At 41.5% G+C, this 21,430-nt stretch overlaps 3 protein-coding genes across 3 annotated transcripts; 2 read left to right on the forward strand and 1 right to left on the reverse strand.

Moving 5' to 3' along the window:
- Positions 1–834: 834 nt before the first annotated feature.
- On the forward strand, positions 835–8,138 carry slc37a4a (solute carrier family 37 member 4a; the record flags this gene model as incomplete). The annotated part of the gene is made up of 8 exons (XM_079513926.1): positions 835–991; positions 1,815–2,047; positions 2,804–3,050; positions 5,037–5,195; positions 5,559–5,644; positions 6,556–6,669; positions 7,196–7,334; positions 7,972–8,138. 8 exons carry the CDS (start codon positions 835–837, stop codon positions 8,136–8,138), a joined length of 1,302 nt encoding a protein of 433 aa, XP_079370052.1.
- Positions 8,139–9,856: 1,718 nt separating this feature from the next.
- On the reverse strand, positions 9,857–12,728 carry trappc4 (trafficking protein particle complex subunit 4). Its single transcript, XM_079514462.1, has 5 exons — positions 12,508–12,728; positions 11,427–11,601; positions 11,244–11,347; positions 10,782–10,908; positions 9,857–10,042 (listed from the first exon to the last, which is right to left on the reverse strand). Exons 1-5 carry the CDS (start codon positions 12,704–12,706, stop codon positions 9,964–9,966), a joined length of 684 nt encoding a protein of 227 aa, XP_079370588.1. The 5' UTR covers positions 12,707–12,728; the 3' UTR covers positions 9,857–9,963.
- Positions 12,729–13,282: 554 nt separating this feature from the next.
- On the forward strand, positions 13,283–17,827 carry rps25 (ribosomal protein S25). The gene is made up of 5 exons (XM_079514080.1): positions 13,283–13,352; positions 13,895–13,984; positions 15,218–15,401; positions 17,462–17,651; positions 17,759–17,827. The coding sequence occupies exons 1-4, from the start codon at positions 13,350–13,352 to the stop codon at positions 17,644–17,646; spliced, it is 462 nt and encodes a 153-aa protein (XP_079370206.1). The 5' UTR covers positions 13,283–13,349; the 3' UTR covers positions 17,647–17,651; positions 17,759–17,827.
- Positions 17,828–21,430: the final 3,603 nt, after the last annotated feature.

Below are 21,430 nucleotides of genomic sequence, written 5' to 3' on the forward strand. Positions count from 1 at the left end.
GGTTCGAAAGCTAGGCGCCGGCCCCGCGGGTCGGCGCAGATGTTGTGCTACACCTGCAAAGCGTTCCATAACTTCCATTCCATGTAACAACAAGAGAGAACAATCCGTTCATAGTACAGTAGGCCTGCCTGTCTGTGTCATTTGACATCTTATTGACAATTATTGAACAAACTACCCGAAGACCTTATTGATTAGTGTGAAGGTAAAGTTTCGATGCGCATTGACGGACGTCATCTTTCTCTGTCGCTGCAGCCACGCTCCAGACTCCAGTGGCTCCACCTCTTGTTCTCATTAACAAAACCTTATTCATCAGTTTAAACCCCATGCACTCATAATAACTGCACATGTTTTATCTCGTGTTTTTATAGGAGATTAAATATGGATCATGTTTATCAGGGCTTCAGGCATGCATGCCATCATCACCAATCACCATTCACCACAGAGGACTCCCTCAATGAATCATTAACGAGACACGTACGACAACGCCAAGGTCAAAGGCTGAAGGGGATCATTATTTGTTTGTTTTTTGTCCCACTGTACCCGATTCCCGAAGACATTCCAGTAGACTTTTGTGAACACAAACATAAACAATCTGCCCATGGTGAATTAACAAGAGTCAAGAAGACGAGACACATTAAACCATTCAACGCTTAAACGCTAGATAACCAATTAACCATTAACCCTGTATTGATTACAGCGCCTCAGGCTTTGGTATGGCGGATCCAGAAGCAAAGTTCACTAAGTTCAGTCCCTGACTGACAAGAAGAGGAGCTTCACTCGCTCCTCTGAAGCTAGTCTCCCTTTTCATTGCATTTGGCTTTTAAAAACCCAGCCATGGCGACAACAACCGCAGCAGGATATGGCTACTACCGCACCACAATCTTTCTGGCCATGTTTGTTGGCTACACACTGTACTACTTTAACCGAAAGACGTTTTCTTTCGTGATGCCCTCCCTGATGCAGGAGATCACGCTGGACAAGGACGACTTGGGTATGGGACTTGTTTTGTGCGTTGAAATCTGCTAGGCCTATAATAACAGTATAACACAGTTATAATTGTAGCCTATATTCAAATAAAACCCAGCTTTATTTATAGAGCATTTAAAACAATTGAGATTGACCAAAGTGCTTTATACACAGCAAAAAACATTTATGCATGTAAAATCAAAAACATAAAAAACATTTATTCATGTGCACCCTGGCATCACAATGTATCAGACAAAACGTTATGTATGTGTACCCACATCATCAAAAAACAAGATACAAAAATAAATAAATCAAAGGCCATAGAACAAATAGTCTATTAAGTAACATTGTATAATGTATAATCAACTTATATAAATAAAAAATATATACTGTAACCATAGACGAGACACAGTCATAATCATAACTATCCATGACCCCATGTAGAGATGGCCCAGCCAGGTGCATAAAGATGGACAAACTATTAATTGACACTGACAGTACGTTATTGTCCATAGTACTACCGTAACCACCTTGCCTTTACAGTACAGGCCAGAGTTGACTTGCAGAGCAAGTACAATTCACCGTCAACTTAAATGTCATGATTGTAACTAACATAACATAACTTAACATAATTTGAATTAATCATAATTTTATTTGACAATGAATTGTCCTACAAAATGATTGCAATTAATGGGGAACAGGAAGTGTCAGGGAGACGTAGAGGGTGGTCTTATCTCCTGAACTGGTGTCATCAACATAATATGAAGAAGACCGTTGCATTTTATTTCTTTCAAATGTGTGCCATGTATGTATGTATGCCCCCCGTCCTCAAACCTTCATCCATGCAGGCATGATCACCAGCAGCCAGTCGCTGGCCTACGCCATCAGTAAATTCATCAGCGGCGTGTTGTCGGACCAGATCAGCGCCCGCTGGCTCTTCTCCATCGGCCTGTGCATGGTGGGAGGCATCAACGTGGTCTTCTCCTGGTCCTCCACTGTGGCCGTGTTCTCTGGCCTCTGGTTCCTCAACGGCCTGGGGCAGGGCCTGGGCTGGCCTCCCTGTGGCCGCGTGCTGCGCAAGGTACATCCTTTTTGTGATTATAGGCCATTAGACAGGCCAAAGAGATGTTCTCTCCTCCGTGTCATCAGTGCATTGCCCATTGCCGAAAGGGCCTTTCTGTGTGGAGTTTGCATGTTCTCCCCGTGTCCCCTAGGGTACGTACGTGGGTACCCTCACAAAAAACATGCAGTAATCCTGGTCTCTGGCCAACCGGAGGGAAAAGCCCAAAGAATATCAAACAAAAAGAAAAAAGAGAACATGTATTTGTTTCCCTGGCTCAAAAGGGAGAAAACTAAATAAACATATATCGGTGTCAGTATTGGCTAAATTGTTATTTTAGACAGGTATCGGCCAAGAATTCCCATATCCGTGCTTCCCTGTATACCTAAAAGGTTTCCAAGATTGTTGTTTTGAGTTACACATAAATTGGGAAGTAGATTGTTTACCCACCTTCCTCCACAGTGCGGTTGGTTATGAAACACCCGATTCTCACGTAGAATGTTTATTTATCTGGCTCAGGAGTGACAGTATTTTGTCAGTGGAACGGTATGGCTTAAGAAGAGAGTACGGTATTCAGAAACTGTATAGCACTGCTTGTGCTGTTGAAAATAGGAACATCTTCCTCACCTGACACAGGTCTTTTGAAAAATGCTTTATGTCAGCTGTCAAAGACTTGCACACAAATCAGGAAGCAGCACATCACCACCACCACCCGGCTAAAACAGTTATGATTTAGTGCTATTATTATTCTTATTCTTATTTATCTTCCTTTGTCAGTGGTTTGAGCCCTCTCAATTTGGAACATGGTGGGCCATTCTGTCCTGCAGCATGAACCTGGCTGGCAGTCTAGGCCCCCTTATCGCCACCGTGATGGCCCAGAGTTACAGCTGGAGAACGACCATGTCCATTTCGGGCATGACCTGCGTGGCGTTGTCCGTCGTCTGCCTGCTGGTCATTAAGAATGAGCCCAAGGATGTGGGGCTCCCCAACATCGAGGCAGCAGCAGCCAAGAAGGGCAAAGCAGGTGAGGACATGGTTGATAAGAACTGTTCTTGTACTTAAAGGGCCACTTCACCCCTTTTGCAACCAGATCTTATTTTAATGTTTGGGAGAAAAGAAACACCATGGGGTTTTTATGGGGGTGCTATGTGTTTTTAGATATTTTAGTATTTCAAAGTGTCTGTGATGTCATGGAGACTGGTCTCACTTCCTTCCTGGACTACATGTTGCGTTTTTCTGATTTTTAGCGGCGTTTCTCCATCGGTTTTCCGAAAAACGCGTCCAGTGTGCAACCACCTTTATTGTAGTAAATCCAGCAGTGAGACCAGTGTCCATGACATCACAGACACTTTGAAATACTAAAATATCTAAAAAGGCATACAGTATCACCCACATAAAAACCCAAGGGAAGTGTTTCTTGTCTCCCAAACATCATTAAAATAACACACACACACACACACACACACACACGACACACACACACACACACACACACACACACACACACACACACACACACACACACACACACACACTCGGAACATTTAATATCGCTGAGACAGTTTATTTATTTTTCTACGGCCCTGGACCACGGGATGAGCGAGTGACATCAGGACTTCGGTAGAGATTTCACCGTCTGTCCGCTCCACTGTAGTGCTGACATATTGAAAGTGACATTATTCCGGTAGAGTGTCTCAGTTCTGCGGTCGCTTCTCGCTTTGGCTTTAAGGCGTCTTACTGGTAATATCGTTTTGCATCATTGCGACAGGTCATTCTCCCCTTCCTCCCCACACACAAAGGAACAGTTTTGACGTGGGTTTTGAGATATAATCATTTTGGAAATATTAAAATCTTCCCCTTACGCACAAGATCGGTATTGGTATCGGCCGATTGTGAGAAAGACGATCGGTGATTGGGATCGGTCCCAAAAAACCTGATCAGAGTACCTCTACTTAAGATTGATATAATTATTGTCCAGCTCCCGTTGTTGTCTCCGGTCACATCTGGGTGAGTCAGTGAGTCTCTGTGTGGTGTGTACAGTATGTATGAGCACTGCATTATGCCTTTGTGTCCAAGGGTCAGTGACACTGAACTCTGTACCCAGTGTGTGCCCCTCACATCTCTCACGCAGTGGTGTCATGCTCGTCGCATGGGGTACCACGGCGTGGGACCAAAACAAAATTGACGTGCAGGCGCAGGTACACGGTACACGCGTGTCCGCGCTAGAACGCGTCCCCCTAGATTCAGGACGCACCGTACGCAAATGCAAATGATTACCCGTGGTTATTGTATACTCATAGCTTGACTGCACAGATAATCTACTGTTAGACAGATATTAGGTTCTTAGCTTGCTTAGGATTCTTGATGACTATTTCTATGTATTTGATGTATTACCTTGTATTGTTCCTGCTTACTGTAAATCGCTCTGGATTAAGAGCGTCTGTTAAATGCCTAAATTGTAAATGACTTGCAGGTTTAATAGGTTAACAGGTTTACTGGCGGTGAGCTCTCCCCCTATAGAATCACAATGTGTCAGGTACCCAAATCAAACCGGTTTAACTGTTCTCACTGTTCTACGTGAACGTTCTCATACACGGTATAAAAGCAACACCACAGCAGTACGCCTAGCTCCTCCATTGAGAAGAGATTCGTCCAAAGCAAACTTTTAGCTTTTAACTACTGAGCAGTAAAGATGTTGTCTGATTGTGACACAAAACATATTGTATTTTCTAATTGAATTAACTGAAACTAGAAAACAAAAACTCAACAATGCAAATGTAATTAAGACAGTTTGAAGACTATAATTAACATCGTTTTTGTTTCCCCACCATTTTACATCTGAAGTGTGTTGACATCCTTCTATTATATAGATAGAAAGGATCGAGCTGAACACCTTTTCAATCTCTTTGAGATTTAAAAAATGTTTCCTACTACTATTTGTACACCCGTAAATCTAAGTAAAAATAATATTATACTCACAGTTGTTTCTTCCTGATCTTGGCCTCATCAGGATCATCCAGCAATGAGAGCACTTTGAAGGAGTTCCTGCTGTCTCCCTACTTGTGGCTGCTGTCCGTGGCTTACCTGGTGGTGTTTGGTGTGAAGACAGCTTGCACCGACTGGGGACAGCTCTTCCTCATTCAGGACAAGGGACAGTCCACACTCATGGGTATGTTCCATTTAGTGTACAGTGGTTTTCAAAGTTTTAAATTTCAAGGACCCCCATTTGTACACTCTGAGTCACAGACCCGTACGGGGCCATTTGGAACCCACTCAAAGACACTTTGAGACCCACAGGTGTAGCAGTGTGTTAACAGTGAGCCCATGTACATGCACAATAGCAGCACCCCTGACTCTGTTTGACGAGAATTAGTATCAGCAGTAACAAAGTTCTTTCCAAAATGGTGTGTATGCATAGAGCCCATTGAATGCAACTTGCAAGTGAGATATAGTATGTCAACCAAATGAAACAATAATTGTTCTTCAATATTTTCCTGGTTGAAATTTGCCTAAAAGTTGTTGCTTTACACAGGGAGTTCCTACATGAGTGCCCTGGAGGTAGGAGGCCTGCTGGGAAGTCTAGCTGCTGGATACTTCTCTGATAAGGCTGTGGCTAAAGTGAGTTGACGATTGGCATAGCATATCTGCACATTTTTAAATGCCAATTCGGTGAAACAGGCTTTGATGACAGTTTGAAGATATAAAGATGTGTAGCTAGCTAGTACAGTATGTCCCAGGAACATACCACCAGGAACGTGCCAAGCAGGGAGGCGTTTTTACCCGGTTGGACGTAGCGCGTGGAAGGAACACTTTATTCCAATCAGTTCCTTTCCCCTCCATCAGGCGCACCGGCTGGCCAGGGGCGCATACTTTGGTCCGACATACTAACAGTCTGACAGGCATTAGTCCGACAAATGCGTGGCCGGTTAAGACATGCATGGCTGGGTAAAACTCACCTACCGACATGCGTTGCCGGTTAAAATTCACCCATGGCTTCCCTGTGAGGTTAGGGTTTGGAGTAGGGTTTCGGAGTAATGCCTGTCAGACTGTTAGTATGTCGGACTAAACATGTACCCGGCTGGCCAGGGGGAGGCAGTTTAGAGACCAGGATTACTGCATGATTTTTGTGAGGGTACCTACCCTAGGCCTAGGGTATAGACTAGCAGTACCGTAGTACTGAAGATGAATATCCCTCGGGACAATAAAGATTATTATTATTATTAGCAATATAGACTACCCTAGGCTAGTCTGTAGACTTTGATATGACTCGGCCGGGGATCAAACCCCGACCTTCCAGTCTCAGCCAGGCAGACACTCTAGCCACAAGGCCTTAGGTCACTGAGCTGGTTATACAGATGTTGCTACACACAATATATAAATAAGTAAAGATAGACACCAATTTCCTAATAACTGGCGGCCAATATGGAACACGGCTCCCCTTCCATCAGTTTTCCTCAAGCTTTTCAAAGACTCTGACACCCTAACCAAAGCATTATGCAGTTTTCTCTTAACCTGTCCTTTTTGTACAGCAAGGTATGGGACTTAATGGGAACCCGCGTCATTTCCTCCTGATCTGCATGATGGCCGGCATGTCTGTGTCCATGTTCCTTTTTAGAATGACAGTCACTCCAGACAGCCCTAAGGTAGGCCTACATCTTAAAAGTTCATGTGTGTTCTCTTTTTATGCACCAACATTATGGAACACAATTCATCAGGAAATCAGAGAGGCCAACTCCACCAACATTTTTAAACAAAAAATAAAGTTAGATTGGCCTTCTCTGTTCTCCCTTAGCACTTTACAGGGTTCCCCAGCACGTCTATTTCGTATCATTCTTCTAACCCTATGTTTGACCTTTTACTCCTATTTTTATGTCATGTCCATGACTTAATGCATATTCTGTGTATGATATGTTAATTTTGACCCAACTGTAAAGCACTTTAGTTCTGTCCTGCATTGGAAGTACTTTGAACTGCAACTCTGTATGAAAGGCGCTATACAAATAAAGTTGTTTATTATTATATTATTATTAAAAGTATGCATTTTCATTTGGAGTACGTTTTTGGCAAGCAACATTTAAGAGTCCCTTTGGCACAGAAGCTGAAACTTGACTAGCATCATTTTGGTGCCTGTTTGCTGTCACAGTGTGTTTTCTGTGTACATGTACGTAGGTGTGGATACTATCCCTGGGCGCTGCATTTGGTTTTTCATCCTATGGGCCCATAGCATTGTTTGGAGTTATAGCCAACGAGAGTGCTCCCTCCAACTACTGTGGCACGTCACATGCTATTGTTGCTCTCATGGCCAACAGTAAGTTTATTTTATTTATTTTTTAAGTTAGATTAAATCATTTGGAAACATTTGGTGCTTCAGTTATCTTCGTATATTTAAATGATAGCCACATGTGTAGAGCTCAATAAGCAAGCACCTATGTGAAATTGGTTGCGTATGTATGGCATCACCTTAAATTAACAGTAACTAATTTGTTTAGCATTGTGATTCATAGGCAATGTAGAAGTTGTATTTTTGCTCCGATATTCAAATGTGACTAAAACCCTAAATCATGCCTGTAGTTATATTTTGAATATTTCCGTGGCACAGGGCATGTAATGTCATGTAATGCCAGTGTTACTAAACCAGGATAATCTTAAAATTGGATGCAGTGGGCACCCAGAGCACTGCTGGCTAATGGCTATAATTGAGCAGTTGAGACGAAGAAGTTAGAACCATCATCTAAAATAATAAATCCATAATTTATTCTGACCCCTCCACAAAAATACCTATCTGTCCTGAGTCCTGACCCCTTATCCATAATTTACACATTATGGATAGTTATTGTGTACTTAGATGGGGTGCATACTTAGTTTAGACTAGTCATTGGTTAGACATGGTATAATCCTTGTGTATAATCCTTGAAATATATAAATAACACATTTATATTTTTTAGTTGGCGGTTTCCTGTCTGGGCTGCCATTCAGCACCATTGCCAAGCACCACGGCTGGGAAATGGCATTCTGGGTAGCAGAGGTTGCCTGTCTTGCCACCACTGTTGGATTTTTCCTGTTGCGCAATATCAGAACCAAGATGGGCTCTGTTGCCAAGAAATCGGACTAAACTCATCACACATGACATAGGATGTCATAAAATACAGAAATCCCTTGTCTGTCCCCTGTACTTTTCTGCTAACGCCAGGGCTCCACCGGATGCATTGCGTCTCCGTCGCGTGCGTCAAAAAACGCACCGGTTCAATTTTAATGCACGCGTCGCGTCTCGTCTCCGTCAACGCAACGCAATGCGGGCAGTGGAGCCACCCTTCATTGTTTAAAAAGGGAACATTCCCTGACGGTGACGGAGACGCGACGCTGACGCGTCCAGTGGAGCCCTGGCGTTAGGGGGTTGACCAATTAATGAAATTGCAAGTTGTTTTTTTCACTTCCCAAGTTTAACCCATTGAGACCAGATCCTACGAATGTCAGTTTTCTGAAAAACCTATGTTTCTATATCAGTGGTTCTTAATCTCAAACTATTTAATGTCAAGGACCCCAAACATTATATGCATTTGGCCGCCGACCCCCATCTGAAAATATGTTGTTCCAGGGACCCCCAGAAGCAAATAAGAGTTAAAAACATTCGCTGTGAAAGAATATACATTCAAAGTGTAAGAGCCACCATATTGTTTAAGTTTTTCAATGTCATTTGTCAATCAAGTTCAGGTTGCCATGGTTACAGGGAGGGTATTTAATCCCGTCCCTAATGAGGTGCAGGTGTTGCCAGTGGCAGAGGCAAACAGTTTTTAGATAACCTGTATCCTGTGTGCGTCGACGGTTTATTTATGTTTATTTGTATGCACTTTGAGCAGAATAAATATCTAATATAAACTCAGTGAACGTTTGGATATCAGTTTCTGGAGCACATGTCTGAACTTCCTCGGCAACCAGTCCAGTAGCACCCAAGTATAGGGACTTGGGCTCTACACAAAGATTTGCACACATTTTCATGATTTATTTCAAAAATAGCACATCTACAAGCTCGTAGCATGGCCACACTATAAGCATGTATATCTACTATTTTTCAACAGCCCAAGTTTTAAATAATGGTTAAAGTGGTTAAAAGCTAAGGTGACAGTGTGTTTCAGGGTTAGGCTGTTATTTATTATTTTTGCCGCAGGCTACGGGGTCTGTAGTCCCTCCCAAGGCAGCTCTTGGTTGGAGTGTATTCAGAATACAAATGTGTGTGTTATAAAGTGAGTACAATGGCAACATAGCCTGATTATCAGACTGAAGCTCTGTGAAGCTTGGAGTGGAGTGGGCAGGATCTATGGTCTGGAGCCAGGCTAACATACTCCTGTTTCCAGCTGACCAATTACATACATTATATAATACTATAATTCTAAATGAATACTGCATATAATATATAATTCTAAATAAATGTGTTGTTCAGTATATCTGACTAATATAGAAAATGCTTCGTAGAAACAAAGCAAATCCTTACCTGGTGAATCGTAATTGGATTGAATTTTACTCTACACACTAACTGGAGCTTGACTGTAATGTGTTGAAATGTATTATTAATTGAATAATGTGCAATATGTGTTGAAATGTTTGTAATTTGATGACATTTCCTATTTGAATTAGTTTATATACCGTATACTTTGCAAGATGCTGTCATTTTATAAAAAAAAACAACTGATTCAAGTGGGCAATCTATGGCTTGGAGACATGGTTATGGTTAATTTACATAACTCAAAGCTCTGTCCTAATCCCTTGTGAACATTATACAGCAAGTCAAAGATCCCACATACAGTACAAAATTTAAAATGATCGAACACTGTCAAAGTTATTGTCTCCACCAGGCCGACATAGATGGATTTATTCTTAAATATGTACAAAAACATTAAATATTTACATTTGGGTGAAAATGAGTTGCTTTCCTCTGTGGTTCAAGAGCTGGGTCCAAAGTTGCCAGCTTTCTCTGCAATCTCCAGTGCACCCTTCAAGTTCTGATCAAATAGTTCACACCTGAAATCAGAAGACAAGGCATGATCAGACAGTGATGTACACTGCATGCCATGTGTTACACAGTAATACACTTAGCTCCAACAATGTTTCAGGCAGCACTTGGTAGGGGCCATTAAAAATGGTCTGAATGTCTTCATTCTTTTAGGAGAAATACAACGAAGATGTTCCTCTATTCAGCAATGTTGCGTTCACACGAGGCATATGCAAAGATCACCGCATATTTGTCGCTTTGTATATCTGTTGCTCACACGGTCGTTGACGTCATCAAGCGTCCGTCAGTAGTGACGTGTGTCGGAGGCGCGAGGGAGATTGACAAACAATCCAGCATGGAGTCTCAACGGCGAGCCCTTTTGAATCTAGGTATTATTTATATGCATTGGAAACAACGGAAACGGACTAGAAGAAAACGCAGCGATTTTTTTGTGATTTTGTCATCCAGAACATGGTGAGAAAAAGCAAAGAAATGCAGCTACAGTTACAGCTTTCAAGCTTTGTAGCCTTGGATCTGGAAGTTGAATCCAGCTCAGCTTCAATTTGTACTGTAGCATTGCATCTTTTGCAGCAGCTACAAACATTGGATTTGCTTCGTAGCTTCACGACGCTGGCTTCCATTGACAATGAATGGTAGACTATCTTTGCATCTGCCCGTGCGTGAACGTACCATTAAGCTTTACCCTGGCCATGACATGTCTATGCATATGCACTTCTATGCTCTATACCTTCCTCTTGTATCAGTTACCTGATAGGCATCTCCAGAGAGTAGAAGGGGTTCTTGAGGGCAAAGTCAGAATAGATCTCATAAATCTTCCTCAGCAGTGCATCAATGCCGGATTGACGGGGGTCTGCCAGCACTATGAACTTAATCCCTGCAAGAAAATGAATCGACCAATAAGTCTATTTCACGACAGCAATAAGTGCTTTAGATAACTATTATGAGGCTTATGTACTCTTAATTTGTCCAAACTAATTGGCATAGGGATTTATGAATACAACAAAAACAGTGCTGACAATCATATAAATATGGCAAGTGAAAAGTGATGATTCTCTGAATGTATCGAATACTTTGTTGGTATTTCTCTATCACATCATATCTCCTCGCATCACATCTGTATTATTTTTCAGTTAATTGCCCTACAGTAGTCAATCAAATTGTGGCCCATGGAATACACAAACAACACACACACTTATTTACACCACTGACCTGTGAGAGTCTGGAAGCAGTGTAGTTTGAATACATCCGTCTCCAGCATCTCAATCCCTGAGCTGCCAACTTCAGGGGACAACTGTGAACCGATGGCGAACAACCTGAGGGAAGAAAAAACTGTTTAAACATCCATTTTGAAACAAGAGATGTTTAATAGTACAAATACGAGTGGAGCCTTACGAGTGGAACATCGAGGCCAGCATCAGCTTTTCGTTGGAACTCAGGCGAGACCGTCCGAATCTAATGGACACTGGGTAGTTTGAAGGGTCTTTCAGATACTCTATGATGTCCTTGCCATCAGCCGTGTTCCTTCCAGTTACGTCCGCCCCGTTGATGGACAGCAATGCGTGGCCCACTATACAAACACCATGACAGCAAGAGAAGTCCTTTGTAAAACAATATAACATTTTAATCTATGCCACTGTTTCTCAACGTCTGGTCATGGCATGGGCCCACTGAGGGTCTAAATGGACCCTTGTAACTCAGAGTGTACAAATTGACATATAATATATGTCCTAGAGATTACAAAATATATTATATTTTGTAATCTCTATCTATCCTGTACAATCCTCAGTGTTAATGTAGCCTTAAAATACCACAATGACTGATGACGATCTTGATCCAAGCTGTTAGTGTTAAATGATATTACTAAAAAAAACTACAAATGGAGCCAAATGTTTACACATCAGTTCAGTAAGTTGCAGACTTGTGGACCAGAGAGAAACAGTGATCTATAATGGCATTATGATCTGTTATATTTATGTAGTTCGACGTTGGTGTATTTGAGCCGTAAGAGAGCTTGGAATAAACCAGTGGTCCGGGAACCACCAGCTAAATGGAGAGTTGGTAACCAAATGAACCTTTACAGATCTTTAATTCTTGAGTGTAACATTGAAAAAAATGGTTTTATTTTAATTAAATAATTAATTCGTTAGTTAATTTACAAGATGTCTACACAATTAGAGTATAATTGTGTAGACTTCTTGTAAGAGAATGTAGAAGAATGATTTTGATCAACGTTTGCCTGGAATTGTGGACAAAATCGTATCCAACGACAACAAAGTAGTTTGGGGAGAGGCTAATCAAATGGTGGTCCGTGGCTCAAATCAAATGCAGAATAAATAATGAACCTTGATATGAAAAGTGTTGGAAACCCATGGAATAAACCATTAGATTCTGTATGCTGCTTGCAGAACCTGTGTCGTTTATGACTGTCTGGACTCTGGAGGAAGGGGAGTGACAATAACAGCAGATAGTTTACCTCGGATTCCATCACGCTGTCCATACGAAACGACCACCTTTTCGTCGTGGATCTTGAGCACCAGATCTAAAGGGTAGCTGAAGGTTTTCTCTGCCTCTGCTCTGGGCACATAGTTGTCAAACTGATATATTAAACCACCGGCCTTATTCACAACATACACACTGAAGATCGCCATCTTTACAGCAGCAGAGTGCATCATGAACTTCCTCCTCCTCCTCTCAGTCAGCTGACACACACAGGTGTCATGTGACTATAAATATTTCAGACAGTAAAGATAAATAAATAATAACATTCTTGCATATCTAACGGCTTTGTGCGTCGCTTGGTGTCTTTTTTGTTTAAACTGTTACGAAGAAAGAATATAGTATTAGCAATATTTTGTAGTACTTAAGCACGTTTAATTGTGTATATTGGATTTACATGACATTTTTATTTTATTTTGTTTGTCTCTTGTCTTGTTTTGGGGTTTTTTGTATTCATGGTCATGGACATATCCTATTGTTAATTGTTATTACCTTGAAGCTTTTATTTCAATATACATGTACTGCCATTTTGTTCCATTCATATTTTTGTCAAATAAAAAAATTAATATAAACATATATAATAATAATAATAATTATTATTATTATTATTATTATTATTATTATTATTATTATTATTATTATTATTATTATTATTATTATAAGAAATATGTTCAAGCTCAAAAGTACGTGTAAAAATAAAACTACATTTCCCAGAACACCCCGTGGGCTATATCCGGATGTACGGGTTCTCCATCCGATTTATTCACGGGCGCTCGGGCAGCCGAACTTCCTTTCGCTCCGACATCTTGACGAGGAAACATGGTGAGAGCACACACCGGAGCACTTCATTTAGCTCTGCTTATTAAATTAACCTACCTTTAGGACACAACCACGGCTCTAAACGGGATCATACTGTTTGTTTTAACCGGTGTCTCCATCCACGCTGTGAATGAATAAAGTGTTTGGATGGAACGGTTTAATAATGTCCCCGAGGCTAACTTGATAGCTAAGCTAATAGCACCACGCTTTCATGCTGTCTGTCCGATGCTCGCGGATCACCAAAGCTGAAATACAGTAACTGCTACCAACCATGGTGGCAATATGTGCTTTAACAACAACAATGTCCCTAAACAAAAACGACCATCATATTTTAAAACAAATACGTTCATAACCTTTAGATCCGTGCAATTGTACTCCCGTTGATGCAGGGAGAGGCCTTTGCATCATCCCATAGCAGTTAGCTGCCCTGACGCTAACTGACTGACGTAGCCCAGCTGATGGCTTTAATAATCAAATATACCAATTATTTTACCACTTTAATGTAACATGTCATCACATGGGTTCTCCTGTCGTCTCTCATATAGCCTCCCAAACAAGACAAGAAGAAGGACTCTGGGAAGTCCAAAAAGGACAAGGACCCAGTCAATAAGTCCGGAGGCAAGGCCAAGAAGAAGGTAACGTTATTATGGCTGGCTTCTAGTGGGCAGTGTGCAGGATTTGTAATGTGTATATACTTTGTCATTTTCAACTGTTATTATATTTTGACACTTGCTTTGGCAATTCATATAAAAGCTCATTTGAATTGTACAGATCAATGAGATGAGATCATACAGTTTGTCGTGACACTATTTGTCATAATGATTGTCGTGAAACTATTTGTCATAATGAATAGGGATGCACTTGTGTCTTATGTGCTTTACAACATGTTGTATTATGATGTTGCTGCACCATGTCAAAGCAAATATTTATTATAAACACAGTATATTGGTCTCTGATGTGATGGATATAACGGGGTGGGCAACTTTGAAGATGGAGAGGTGCCAACACACTCCACAGGGACACATTGCATATATTCTATTTTTGCCATTTAAATCTTTTTTTAAAGTATAATTTTCAAATGCATTTAGTTCTACTTATGTTAACTTTATTAAATTAAATGCAAATACATTAGACACAAAAGAGAATAGAACTTTAATACTAGTCATTCAACTACTAATGTAGACTAAAGTAAAGCGGGTCATGTTTGGAATTGTAACAGTTGAAATCATAATATCAGTATTCCAATATTAATGATGCTGCTCCATTGATTTGGAGCAGCGACATTGCGTCTTTGCAATGTCATGTTCCATTGACCATGAATGGTTGACTGCATCGTTTTCATCTGTCAGTATGAACGCAACATAAGGTGCATCCCCTTTTCATGACAGTTACGTAATGGTGTGACAGATCAGCGGACATCAAGACCCATGCAGCTACTACTTGGGAAATTAGAAATTAAGCTTTTAAACCCTCCATTTCTTGAACATGCATGTGGTCACTCAGTACTCGTGTGTGTAAACTACGGAGGAAGATCAAAGCCAATGCTATGTCTTCGGTACCGGTGTGTTTCCGTCTGCCGGTCCTATCCTCAATCGCTGGCACATGTTCTGTCCAAACGATATGGGTGTGATCGTGTCCAAGTTTGTGTACATTTATTCCACAGCCTAGTTGCCACGATGCAATATGCACACCATCTTCTGTTATAGTTAAACGTGCTCTTTTTCATTAACCTGTGGGCCGCATTTAGTGAAGTTGGGGGCCGCTAGTTGCCCATGTATGACGTATAATATACTTTTCCTCATAGATGAGATTTAAGGCGAGTGCTCAATTCAAACCCTACCCGTTTTCTGCCCTTTTCCTCCGAGCAGAAGTGGTCCAAGGGAAAGGTGAGGGATAAGCTCAACAACCTGGTGCTGTTCGACAAGGCCACCTATGACAAGCTGTACAAGGAGGTCCCCAACTACAAGCTCATCACACCCGCTGTCGTCTCTGAGAGGCTGAAGATCCGTGGCTCTTTGGCAAGGAACGCCCTACAGGAACTGCTCGCCAAAGGTGAACTTGACTTGATTTTACCCATGAGCTCCTCTGTGTGTAATGGTGCGTTCACTCGGGCAGATGAAACGATACAAAGACGTGTTGCGAGTTGATTTGGAGCAGCTACATTGCGTCTTTGCAACGTCATGTTGCTGGCTTCCATTGACCATGAATGGTAGCCTGCATCGTTTTCATCTGCCAGTGTGAACGCAACATAAGGTGCATCCCCTTTTCATGACAGTTACGTAATAGTGTGACACAGTAGATCAGCGGACATCAAGACCCATGCAGCTACTACTTGGGAAATGTGGTTCTGCATAGCTGAAGCAGGATTCGGTTGTAAGAAAATGAACTGGTGTCCCACTGTCCTTATTTCAAGTCAGAGGGTCTTGTGGCATGAGAAAAGAAAGACGTTAGTTTCTTGATGCTTTTAAAGTTGCCACGTGCTATGAGGTGCTGCCTAAAACTGCCACGATACCTGGATCAAGTGGGTCTATGTGGCTGTAAACAAGCTTGCAGGTGTGAAGTATTCCATTCGGACTGACCTAGCAGTAGCTAGCCTATTATGGTGTCATGCATTGAATGAGTCCTACCAGTCTTGAATTGTTTCTAGGCTAGCCGTAACACTATAGAGCGTTGCAGTCCCGCCCCCTACCATGGCCCAGGAAATTAATCCCAATGCATTTTTCCCATAGACATTTCGAAAAATATTTATTTAAAGACGGTTACGCCGCGGACAAAGCCAACTCGAGTCGTGACAACTCATGACAACACAAACAATATTTTGGACCAAACAAATAATTACAAAGAAGAAAAACAACAATGTTGTAACCTGCCGTTATTTTCTTTCTAATTTGTTCGGCCCAAAAAATAGTTTGTTGTCATGATTTGTCACGACTGGAGTTGGCTTTGTCTGCGGCGTAAACGTCTTTAAATAAATACTTTCTGAAATGTCTATGAGGAAAATGAACGGAGAATCATTTCCTGGGCCATGGTAGGTGGCGGGACTGCGACGCTCTATACAGATGCCAACTCTGTGATCTGTCGACCTACCTACATTGATGTTCAAAAGATAAATGGAATACTGTTTGCTTGCCATGTGTATGCACGACAAATAGAATATCACTATTTTAGCATATTCAAAGTCATTTCAAATTTCCTGTGAGAAGGATTTCAATGGTAGAAATATCAGATTTCATATTGCAACTCCACTGTATGCAGCACAAGCACCAGAGAGACTTCTACAGTCATATCCTGCCTTTTGCTATTTGTAATAATATAGATGACTGGTGATAAATGGCATTTCTCGACACATTAATGCATAGCCCGTTTGTCAGATGCGTGGAGCACATTTCTGATGAATGAGTTGATACAGGTCTGTCGGATGCTACCATAACTGATTCAATCAAAACGGCATACATCATTAGAAATTAAGCTTTTAAACCCTCCATTTCTTGAACATGCATGTGGTCACTCAGTACTCGTGTGTGTAAACTACGGAGGAAGATCAAAGCCAATGCTATGTCTTCGGTACCGGTGTGTTTCCGTCTGCCGGTCCTATCCTCAATCGCTGGCACATGTTCTGTCCAAACGATATGGGTGTGATCATGTCCACGTTTGTGTAAATTTATTCCACAGCCTAGTTGCCACGATGCTATATGCACTATGCAGCAATATGCAGTTTGAAACGTACATAAATGCGTCAAGTTTTGAGGCAACGATTGCCATTTTAAGCCCTTATTACTAAGAGAGCCAATCTACAAGCTTGTAGTCGTAGATCGGGTCAATATAAATGAAGTTCATTGTGCGTTGCAAGCACAGGAGACAGTTTTCTGGCTGTGTCTTCTGGTAACGGAAGAGCAGACTCCGATTTGGACAGCCATAGCTGAATGGGTAGAGAAGCCCGCCACCCACCACTGTTCTCAGTCTGACCACTTGAGCAGCAGTGATCCGATCTTCAGCTGGGTGAAGTGAAATCAAATGCACTTGACTAAATGAGGACAAAAGAAAAATGCCTTGACAACAGAGCATGCATAAGAGCGGATTGAAATACTAATGTTTTTGTTTGTGTTTCTTAGGCATGATCAAGTTGGTGTCCAAACACAGAGCACAGCTGATCTACACACGTAACACCAAGGGTGGCGATGATGAGGTGGAACAACCAGAGAAGGGAGAGAAGGGGGAGAAGGGAGAGAAGGCAGAGAAGGGAGAAAAGGAGGAAAAATCATCAAAGAAGGGAGACAAGGGAGAGAAGGAGAAATAAACGGGGTATGTCATTGCTTGAGCAGAAGCACCTGCATGTGTAACAAATTAAATCTTGAACTGCTCAGACTGTATTGACTCTTAATATCGTTTTTTCTCTTTCTGTCCTCCAGGTCTTGCCGTTTTTTGTTTCCCTGTGATGAACAATTTGTAAAGAAAGGTGAATAAAAACTGTAAAGCCACATCTGCATTGTTTTTACTTTTCTGTATACATTTTACAGCAGTGGTAGCTATGAGGACTGAGTGTTTCCGTGTTTGCATTCCCTGGTATCCCAGGTTCTAATTTGGTCTCCAGTTAGGTTGATTTATCAGGTTACAGTTCGATGGCAAGAACAGAAACCAGTTGGTTTTATATACACTTTTACTCTGCCCTTATAGTTCTGACAATCTGTACTGGTTAGTTTAACGTAGAAATATTAAAGGGGCCCCACATAGTTCCGAAGGCAGATCTATCCCATGTTGTGGATAGCGGATATTGAATTATCTAATGTATCTGTTTGTCTGTTTTATTGGTAAAGAATCTATGTTTAAATATATTTGCATGGGTGTTTTGAAAGGTTCCCAGGTATAGAGCTTGAGAACACTCGCAAGTGGGGCAGTGAACGTGAGATATTTTAAACTGCATGAACTTGCTCGTTTAACCATAATGAATTGCTAATTTAACCCTCATGGGATGTGTAGCTCATGTGCCCACTGAAAATCACAGTGGGCACATGAGCTACATTCAGGACGTTATGATAACACAACATTTGAGCGCTTTCTGTCACCTACCTTGTCATACCTGAAAGATTATTTTAATCAATTTCCGTTTGTTCGGATAGGAGAGTAGAGAGACGGGGAAACCTAGGGCAGAGAAAGGAGACGAGATGTGACATCAGGAGTGAATTTAACCCAGCTCCTTGCAATGATGCAACCCACAAGGGGCATTGTGGTCCGTGCACTAACTGGTTGAGCTAGTGGGCACACCTAATTAGGGTTGCCCAGGTAGGGCCCCCTTTAGTGTAGGTTTGCTTTGATGAATCACTGCATAACAAACTACCTTTAGATGGTAATTGCCCTCAAACCAACTGCTGAAATGTGTCCATTTTAATCTGTCCACTTTTTTTCCACCGTGGCGACCAAATGCAGATTAAAAAAAAAAAAAAAATGAATTTGTGACCGTAATTATTAGCAATATTAATATATTAAGTGTGCGTTGCCATCATTAAATGACACGCCTGCGTTGCTGCAGGAAAGCACCGATAGGAAAGTTCTGTCGCAGATTACCGTCATTAATGGCACTATCCATATGCAGGATCAAAATAAAATGAACCATGGATTAAGTGTAGGAAAGGTTGTGAACCACTGGTGATTTTATTTTTTTACTGTGGTCCTGGAAATCTGTCAGCAGGGGGTAGTACAGAGTAATTTATTTAGCAACATTTACAGAATAATCTAGTGTATTCATTACATTTCATTCCATATTATATATTTAACAATATCCAAGTACACTCTACACTATCAAAAGTCTCCAACCCTGCCTTGTCTTTTGATTTATGAAATTGGTAATGGATTGTTTAATGGCATCGAAGATTTTGAAGGTGAAGCTGAAGCCTTTTGTTGCATGCAGATTCAGTTTCTTCTGGAGAAGCTTTCAAAAATGTAAACGGTTGGAAAAATGTTAAACATACTATTGGTGATATATAGATGTCACAATAGTATGAAAAATATATAGAAGGGTATAGAAGTCTACATCTGGGCCTGGCCACCTAGGGCAGCGGTCCGGGCACCCCTGACACCGTGTCGTGGGTTCGAATCCCGATCCCGACGACCTTTGCTGCGTGTCGCCCCCCCATTTCTCCCCATTTCCCGTCAGCCCACTGGTAATTGGATATCCCTAAATTCCTAGAATTCAATGTTATTAAAGTTCACAACTTGCTTGTGAGCACAGCAGGTGAGTTGACTGATTATTGGGAAGCTGCGGATGAATTCGTCTCGGAACGTTTTGGCACCCCACGGCAAGAAAAATGGGGAAAATGCGATTTATATAGTGTCATCTTGCATGCCTTGCGTTAGTCAATCTTGAAAATATAATTCCCTGTAAGATGCCGATTTGGTTTCATGGAGTACTGTATTGCTATCTCATAAGGCTCTTTTTGAGAGCTTTATCAATACGGCACACCAGGAACCAGAGATGTGTGCTTCATAGCTGACGGGGGGTGGGGGGGGGGGGGGGTGTCTGCTTCTTGCACCGTGCCACTCGATGTGTTTTCCACCTCATTTGGCATGTTGTGTTCAATTACTATCACAATCGGAGTGCTCTTAATAGAAACTCCTCTGCCCTGTTTTTACAGCCTAATGCGTCTCCAATCCACTAAATTCAACAGAGCATCCAGACTCAACTGGTCTTAAGTGTGAGGGTGTGCTGGCGTGTGTTTTTTAAACTCTTTGTGCAGGCCGGGCATTCATCGCTCATTTCTGTCCTCCAGTGAATAGAGCCACGGGCAGTGGGGCATTATGAGTTATTGATAAGAAGGTGTCTGAAACGAAATGGCTATCATCTTCACTGTCTCAGCTCAGAGCTCAGGGTGTTTAGTTTAGTTTCTTCTGCGGGCGTGGAAGATGCAGGGTAAGCTTTCTGATCGATGCTGTCAGATGTCCCTTTTGTCACCACACAACACACAGCGCTACCTCAAGCAGTGACGGCAGTATATGCACAGCCTACTGACAGATGCATCACCTCTGCCACCACCACCACGTCCTCTGGCAAGTCGTGCGCTTGCGAGGAATGGAAAAAACAATTACTGCCCCCCATTATTTATCCCTTATAGATGTGACTTGTCGTTGATTTGCCTCATGAACGGCCTGTCTTCAGGACACAGGAGGCCACCACGCGCATCACATTGAAATCCATGTCGACAGAGCACACAAAATTGGCTTTCTTTGGGTTTTATCGTGATCCATCTATTACTATACAAATATATCCATCATGTTAGGTGATGTTCATGCTGTAGGTGCACTGTGGCCACTGAAGCAAACATGCTGTCAAAATGAAATGTTCAGCCTGAGTCTGAGATTTACTACAAATAAATGGAATTTGGACTTGTGTTCATGCACTGTAAAATCCTGAGTTTTAACTTGTTACATTTAACTTTAAATGTAACTTTTTTTAAATGTAACCATTTTGACCTGAGATCAGATTCTAAAAATGTCTTCTACATCCTGACAGTTTTCTGAAAAAGCTATGTTTCTATGTCAGTGGTTCTTCGATTTTTCAAAAATAGCAGACCTACAAGCTCATAGCGCGCCACCGAGTGGCACGCTAAGAGCTTGTAGATCTGCTATTTTTCAATAGATAAAGCATAACATGATGCTAACACCAAAAGGGGTTCCCGCCCAAAATGGGTTAAGCAACTGGTTGGTGGTAACGTATACCTTGAACAGGTAGAAAACGGGCTTCAACTAATTCAGTGGCATCTGTTTTTTTCCCTACCAATTGTGATGTATTTCATTGGCATTTGCCAAAATTCTTTATTCTTTTTTTTAAATCTAGATTGGTCATGGTTTTGTCTATTAGGCATAGTCATGTCACACACAGCACAGAACGTTTTCCCATTTCATATACATTTTCTATCTTGATATTCAGTAGGCTATATCATTCATAATTACTCAATATGAAGAGTTTTGCGGCAATTTATTATACACAATTTGTGGGTAAAGAGTCCTGCGTTGTTGACATCATGATGCCTCTGCATATTTAATCTAAAACAGTTCAAACAAAAGTTGTTGAAATAATTCATTCATAC

This window comes from Electrona antarctica (assembly GCF_951216825.1).
Source record: "Electrona antarctica genome assembly, chromosome: 11".
Lineage (NCBI taxonomy): Eukaryota > Metazoa > Chordata > Actinopteri > Myctophiformes > Myctophidae > Electrona > Electrona antarctica.